Consider the following 7,981-nt stretch of genomic DNA (forward strand, 5'->3'; position numbering starts at 1 on the left):
TGAAATTGCTTTTCCTCCAGGAGTGATGGAAGAAAGCAAGCTCTTCTCTGTTTTTTGACCACAGCAAAATGCTTTACTTTCTAATGAGCCAGTAGCTTCAAAAAATAATTACATCCTGAGTGTTAGCTGTATTGGTAGTGGGACCTTTTGAGTGCTAGTTCATTTCCAGGTTCTTTTGCCACTCCTCACCCATTTATTTCCATCTGAAGGACCAGAGATCCACTGTGATCTCTCTGAAGAAGCTAATTGTACGGGAAGTGGCTCATGAAAAGAAGGGTTTGTTCCTGATCAGTATGGTGGCAGAAGATCCTGAAATGGTGGAAGTGCATGCCAGCTCCAAAAGAGAGCGTAACACTTGGATACAGATCATTCAAGATGCAATAAGTACCATGTAAGCTACCAAGCTGTTCTGAAAGGGTGAGCAATGCACGGGATCATGTTCTGATAGTCATGGAGATGTGTCTTTCTTCTGCAGGGATAAGGATGAGTGCTGCGGATATCAGAGTTGGAGTGATATACAGAGAAAGACAACTTTATAAAATAAATAAATATACAGAGAAAGACAACTTTAAGCAGTTCCCAACAATTTTTAACCAATCCAATTTTCTGTGTCTGCTGTCTCTCCCTCCTTCATCCGTCCATCCATCCATCCATCCATCCATCCATCCAGTTCTAGGTGGTGCTTCTTGGGCAGCATCTTCCCAGAACAGGCAGTACTTCTCCAGCTGCTGCTATGCAGATGTTATCCCATCATTCTTGATGTCTCTTGTGACTTATCCAGTTGAATCCTGTCCTCTGCAAGGCTGCTACTCTTGAGGATGTGTGAGCCCCATCGTGATGAAACCAACGAACTTGACAATGATCAGAGTTACCAAGACAGTCTGCTGGAGGGGCTGATCAAGTTGGCTTCCTCCCAACGTGCATCATCCAATATTTCAGCTATGAAATATGACATTCTCTTGCTCGAGCAAGTGACAGCAGTAAGACCACCCCACAGACCCACAGTGCTGGGATGGGAGCTTGGTGGTCCTAAGCTGCACGGATGCTACTCCGGACCAAAAGTCATGCAGCAGCTTATGGTATGCTGCTGGACAAATTGGGCCATGGGCTCTTTGTGAATCCATAACCTTGATTGTTTATTGATTGAGTGCAACCAAAAAAGACCAAGTTGGGCGGCTGTCACGCTCCAATATAAAGGAGGGCAACAAGGTTCTTAGATTACGTATATACCCAGCGTGAGATTAAGAAACAACAGTTCAAATGTTGATCCGACCAGTTTATTACCACTATAAACCAGGGAGACAGGGAAGGCGGACATTGTTAAGGGTGATGGGGAAGGGAAGGCGAGCGATAGGAAAGATAGGAAAGAAGCAAGGATTTGTGCAACGCAGGGAAAGTCACCAGCCAGGATCCTAGGGGCAGTCCAGTTGCAAGCAGCTCTGATGGTCCGAGGCAGAAGAGCAGGGGTGGCAGAAGCGGGGAGAACAGCAGCAGCGACAGGCAGCCCTGAGCAGCAAGCAGTTGTCCTGGAGAAGCGGCACCGGGTCAGCACAGGAGAAGCAGTGTGGGGAAAGTCCAGGAACAGCATCAGTCAGCACCAGAGAAGCAGTGAACAGTGATCAGCTTGTGAGGGTTCAGATGGTAGAACACCTCGAAGAAGCGGTGAGGTCCAGGAGAAAGCAGCATGTCTCAGGCAGCAGGGCCAGGAGGGAGTTCAGCAGCAGGGATCATCTCATGAGGTTTCTGATGGAAGAACACCAACACAGCAACACCAACAAAACCACAACAATCTCATGGTGGTCGATCCCTCTTTTATCCTTCATTTCTCTTGCCTACGTGGCAAATCCCATGCTAGCCTGCCAGGCAAGCATCTCCTGAGATGGCTATCTCCCCACAGAGATGAGTACCACACAAAAGAGTGTTCAGCGACCATTGAGCTGCAGCTTATCTCTCCTTCGTTGCCCCAGGACATGCCCATCTGCTTGTCCCTTAGACAAAGGATTTCACAACCCTTGCCCAGGACTTGCTTGGACATGTTCGGACATGTTCATCAGTAAACTTTGAGGTAATGATATAAAATATTAGTCTCTTACAGCGGCACTCAGAGCGCTGCTCCTCCCATCAATCCTTCAACTGCAGCTTCTGCATCACCTCCACCAGGCTGTTCACTGCGGACTAGAAAGAAAGAAAGCACGTGTAGAAATAGGACAGAAACAATCTCAGGAGATCTCATGAAGAAGTCTGATGCGTAAACCTTCCAGAATGCCCCCATGTGCAACAGCAGGTTCCTGTCATTCGGGTTGCTGACATTCTCTTCCATAACATGTTGCCTAGGATAAGATTCATGCCCTGCTGCTGGAACATGGTTTCAAAGTTTGCAGCCCCTGACCTAGCAAACTTCTTTGTCACAGCAAAACCCTCTGCCCATTACCAACTGTGTCCTTCTCGAGCCAGAGGAAGTGTGAAGAAGTTTCCATGGGGTGCTATGTCTCCCTATGGGGAACTATGGGTCCCTAGTGGTGCCTATGACACCTAATAGGGTGCTATGGCTCCCAACAGATCTCTATCACAGAATTGCAGGGGTTGGAAGGGACATCTGGAGATCATGGTGTCCAATTCCCATGCAAAGCAGCTCCCCAGCCCAAGTTGCATGGCAGATCCCTGTCTGTTTTCTATTGAAAAGCCAAGAACTGAACACAATCCTCACGGTGTGGCCTTACCATGGCTGAGTAGAGGGGGAGGATCACCACCCTCAACCTGCTGGCTATGCACTTACTGCACCCCAGGATCCCCTTGGCCTTCTTGGCCACCAGGACACCCAGGTCTCTCTCCTCAGATCTCCTCTCCAGCAGCTCATCCCCCTGCCTGTACTGGTGCACATGCTTACTCCTCTCCAGGTGCAAGACTCTACTCTTGCTCTGCTTAAACCTTAGCCGGTTCCTCTCTGCCCAAATCTGCAGCCAGTCCAGATCTCGCTGAATGGCAGCACAGCCTTGCAGAGTGTCAGCAATTCCTCCCAGCTTTGTATCATCAGCAAACCTGCGGAGGGTGGACTCTATCCCCTCATCAAGGTCACTGATAAAGATGCTGAACAGAACCAGACCCAGCACTGACTCCTGAGGAACACCGCTAAATGCAGGCCTCCAACTGGATTCTGTGCTGCCGATCACAACCCCCTGAGCTCTGCCAGTCAGCCAGTTCTCAACCCACCTCACTGTCCACTCATCTATTCCACACTTCCTCAGCTATGTTAGAAGGATGCTGTGGGAGACAGTGTCTAATGCCTTGCTGAAATCAAGGGAGACTACATCCACTACTCTCCTCCCTGTTCACCCAGCCAGTAATGACATCATGGAAGGCACCAGGTTAGTCAAACATGACCTCCCTCTGGTGAACCCGTGCTGACTACACAGCTTGGTGCTTTTCTATTACATCATTTCCCTTGGGGTTTTACCATCTCTTCAAGACGCAATAAGTACCATGTAAGCTACCAAGCTGTTCTGGAAGGGTGAGCAATGCACAGGATCATGTTCTGATAGTCATGGAGATGTGTCTCTCTTGTACAGGGATGAGGATGAAGACGAAGGAGCCCCTTGTGAGTCTGAATCTGAAAAGAAACTGTCAGACACACGGATCAGAGAGCTGAAAGGTAACGAGCTGCCCAGGACAGAAGGGCAGACCTTGAAAAAAAAAAAAGACACATTTACATCACTGGTTGCATTAGGTTTTGTGGCCCTTTGTATGTGCTTAGTTGAACTCTTTCAGAGGATCCTGCATCCAGCAGATGGTTGCAGTCCTAGTTTGCACCTCACCTTGTTCGTGGCTCGGTGGTTTGTGCCTGCTGCATGTTGTCACTGTGCAGGATTGCGAGGGGCAGAGCTGTGTCACCACGTTCCACTAGATGGGGCCAATATCTCAAAAATTGCTCTCCTTCCTTCCCAAAGCTTTTCTTTTCGGTCTTCATTCCTTTTTTTTCTGCTCACCCCCACAGAACAGCTTCAGCAGAAGGACAGGCAAATCTTCCTCTTGATGGAGGAAAAGGCCAAAATCTTCAGTGACATGGCAGACTCCTCTATGCAAGAGGACATGCCGGGTTCCAGACTGCTCTTCAGAGCCAACACTGAGGAAGCACCAAAAGGAGAGGCCCTTTTGAAAACTGCAATAAATGAAGGTGAGCAACGTCAGCGTGGCACTAAACAGCACTCTCACCTTCAGTGAATCCCTTGGTTCTCAAGCACAGTGTTTACAGGGGAAGCCTGTTTGTTCCCAGTGAATGAATGTCAGCATAGATAAGAGATACTGCTGCTGATGGTGCTGTGTCAGGGACAGGTAATGAGGCTCATGAGAGGAAGCAGATATTGATAGCTGTTGAAGGAAGGCACAAAGATGTCTAAACACAGAGAACAACCCTACATTGAATCTGAGCTGAGGTCAGGGATAGCCCACGTTTTCATCCTTGTCTGAAAAATGGACTGTGATGTCTTTCACTGTGTTTTGGGCTCAGCAAGGTTTGAGGGGACTCTAATTCCTGCCAGCATTCAGAGTCCCTGCAAGGAACAAGCAGTCTGTTGGCAAATGCAAGGTTGGATGAAAACTCACGCAAATTTACAGTGTGTTTTTTGGAAAGAGTGAAAATTATTAAATGCTGTTGTGAGTTTTTGTAGGGAAGGCACGTTGCTCATGTCATTGTAGATGCAGGTCTTCTTAGTGTAGGAAAGCACATGAAGGTAGAGATGGAAATAGCTCAGAAGCCTGAGGTGGTCTGTAACAGAGAGACTGCTGATTTTATCTTCTCAGTGGAACTGCTGCAAGACCTGATCAACAGCAACCTGGACAGCACCCTCGTGCAGCAGCTCAGTGGTGCTGCCATTGACGAAGAAGGAGGAGTTGGTCCCATCTCTCTTCCTAAAAGGGCAGAAACTTTTGGAGGATTTGACAGTCACCAGATGAACGCCTCCAAGGGTATGTAGCTCCCACAGCAGCATTTCTTTATGATATTTAATGTCATCCTGTCCTATTGCTTCTGAAGGACTTCAGCAGATGGTCTGGTTGGTTTTCCCTAATCTTCTGCAATGCTAGTAGATAGATTAAATATCAGATTAGAAAAAAGGGTACAGGTGAAATGGTAGTTGAGAATTGCTGGCTTTGTGAGGATTAAACATCTGAACTCTTCACTCCCATCTATTTTCTCTCTAAGTCGTCTTTCCTGCTTTACTTACATGCTGCTCACAAGCATTTATTTCATTACAAACTACCTTCTTCACGTTCTTTCTTTCCCCTTGTCATCAGAAACTTCCCCATCCTCAGAATTCCTTTCTCTGTGGTCTCTCATGCTCCCAATACAGCCAGTTTTGCTGCGATAGTGTCTGTCTCAGTGCTGGGATGTGGGACCTTGTCTGACCTTCTGCATTAAAGGAGCAGTGTTAGCTCCAGACAGTCAGACATGAGAACTATGTAGAGATTTTCCTGGCTATTGGAGAGCTGCAAAGCTCTCAACAGGCCTTGTCATCATCGTGACAAATGTATTCACGCTGAGGGCTGGAGGGGGTTGGTTGTTGAGAGCTGGGCCTCTTTTTGTTGTAGTGATGAATGAATGAGACAACCTCAGGCTGTTCACTGCCCAGCTCTCTCCCCCCACCATGCTCTCTGTTGCTTGTTGTTTTGGGTTTGGGGTTTTTTTTGGTTTTTTTTTTTGTGATTTTATTTTTATTTCCCCTTAAAGCACCCTCTTTTGAATTAGACTGCAGTTCAGTAGTTATAGAGTCTTGGGAGATGTTAGGAAAATAAAGCATGGCTTGTTTGTTCAGCTGTGGAAGGTCCGGTGGTGAACTGTAGCAAAAACAGGTCTGTTAGGAGGGTGAGGGCCAGCCCTTAGTAGCAAAGTATGCCTTGGAAAGGTGGTGGGAGGAGAGATCCATGATGGCTGCAGCCCTCCTGGCCCCACGAGGCCATGATAGGAGCCATGCAGGGAGAAGCTAGACAGAGATGCCAGCATCCCTTCAGAGATAGAGATTTCTGATGACTACTGAGGACTTGTTAGCATAAAATCACACAGCAGTATTGCACAGCAATCTAACCCAGCTGTCAATTGCATTTGGACAGAGAGGCATTGAAACTGTAACTGCAACAATGCACTCTGAGATGATACTGTTATTTTTTTCCATCTGCTTTTGTTCTGCCTCATGACTTCTTAGCCAGTGTGGGGAATTTTTGTGCAGAAAGCATTTCAAGGGCTAGACAGAACACAAGTTAAAGGTGTATGTCAGATTTATCAGGACACTGTTTGAAACCAAAATCAATCTTCATCTGAATTCACACGTTCAGTGCATGAAGGAAGCAAATCCATTTGATTAAAGTCTGAAGAGCTCTGTGACACATCTCAGTTGTCCATATGAAATTTCTCAGACACTAGAGAGTTCATCTGTGGCTTAAGATGCTGAATAAGCAATGCCAATGCTGCCTTGTTGCTTTAGGTGGAACAAAGGATGAAGGAAACGATGGTCAGGACCTACGGAGAACTGAATCAGATGGTGTTTTAAGGAAGGTATTGCATGGTTTATCTGTGGTACTGCTCTAAGTTCAGGGGAGTGATGATGATTCAAGTCTTGAAAAAGGCCTGAATTTGTTGGCAAGGAGATGGATCCTAATAATTTAAAGTAAATTGGAAGTACGGAGTCTAAAACACTGCTGTAGCTAAAATCCTGACTTGGGAACCATTTCAGATGAGTAATATTCCTTGGTGGCAGAGGTTGTGCCGTCTGTCTGCAGATCAGCTGAAGCATGTGTTTAATTGTACATCGTTATTGACATGACAAGGTCACACAGAACCTCGCACCTCTTTCTTCTTGCTGTGGATCGATTCATCACGTAACTCCAAATGATACCTAATTAAATGTGATTTGGTGCCTGAAAATATACATGAATCATCCCAGAATTGAATGTGGGGGGGAGGGGGGTTAATGTGTCTGTCCTTAGTTCAGCTTCTGAACACATTTGTTGTGATTTCTCATTTGTCCTCATATTAAGTGTGTTCTTTTCATAGGCTGGAAGTGCTAACCTGATGCTCATATTGAAAAGGAACAGCGAGGTAAGAATCGATCCTATTGCTGTTTTCTTCGTTGTAGTGATAAGTGAATTTGTCTCAATAGGTGGTAATGTAAAAGAAAATACACTGCTGTAGTTGGAGCACATGTAGGCTTTTAAATACATTCAGTTGAACCCACTATGTCGTTTATTTGTTTAACCTTGGATGTTCAGACAGGGAATTTGCTAATTGTCATCTGCTTGCCAGCGGGATGATATGTGCTGATTATAGGCATCAGGGGTTAATTACCACTAGGATGTGCAGGACTGTATTTATTGTGCATCTGCAGAATGAGGGAGTTTAATTTTATGTTGCAGGTGCAGTGATTTGGGGCAATTAGATTTCTATTCTCCCTTTGATACACATTCATAACTCCAATTAGCGTTAAAGGCACAGTGAGAAGCTGCTCTCTTAACTCTGGCTGTCTCACCAATATTGCACACAACTCCACTGTGTTTTTTGTCTTCTTCTTTGATAGGTGAATATGAGATTCAGAGACTTGTTTAGCTGGGCTATGCATATATTTTGGGCTGGAGCATCACTTCTAAGTGGCTTGCTCTTGGCCGTGTGGTGTTGTACCAAGTGTTTGCATGTATCTGTTTTCTGGGAACCTTCATGAATGTACCTGCTGTATTTATGTGTCTCCTGCACAGTTACTGCTGTAGGACAGCAGATTCCCTTTTTTTCTTATTTGAAGTGCTTCCATTCCTAGACACTGGGAGTCTCTATGCCTCTATGACACTGCAAGGCTCTATGTCACTGCTTAAGGCTCTATGAAACTGGAAGTCTCTATGCCTCTATGACAATGCAAGGCTCTATGACACTGTAAGGTTTTATGACACTGTGTCTCTATACCTCTATGACACTGGAACTCTCTATGACACTACAAGCCTCTAT

At 46.0% G+C, this 7,981-nt stretch overlaps 1 protein-coding gene across 1 annotated transcript; it reads left to right on the forward strand.

The window, feature by feature from the left end:
• The first annotated feature begins 3,351 nt into the window (after positions 1-3,351).
• On the forward strand, positions 3,352-7,410 carry LOC136057341 (A-kinase anchor protein 13-like). The gene is made up of 7 exons (XM_065750042.1): positions 3,352-3,365; positions 3,567-3,649; positions 3,992-4,171; positions 4,798-4,962; positions 6,474-6,544; positions 7,043-7,087; positions 7,402-7,410. Exons 1-7 carry the CDS (start codon positions 3,352-3,354, stop codon positions 7,408-7,410), a joined length of 567 nt encoding a protein of 188 aa, XP_065606114.1.
• Positions 7,411-7,981: the final 571 nt, after the last annotated feature.

This window comes from Cyrtonyx montezumae, unplaced genomic scaffold, assembly GCF_038088225.1.
Source record: "Cyrtonyx montezumae isolate F1298 unplaced genomic scaffold, pur_monq_1.0 scaffold_62, whole genome shotgun sequence".
Lineage (NCBI taxonomy): Eukaryota > Metazoa > Chordata > Aves > Galliformes > Odontophoridae > Cyrtonyx > Cyrtonyx montezumae.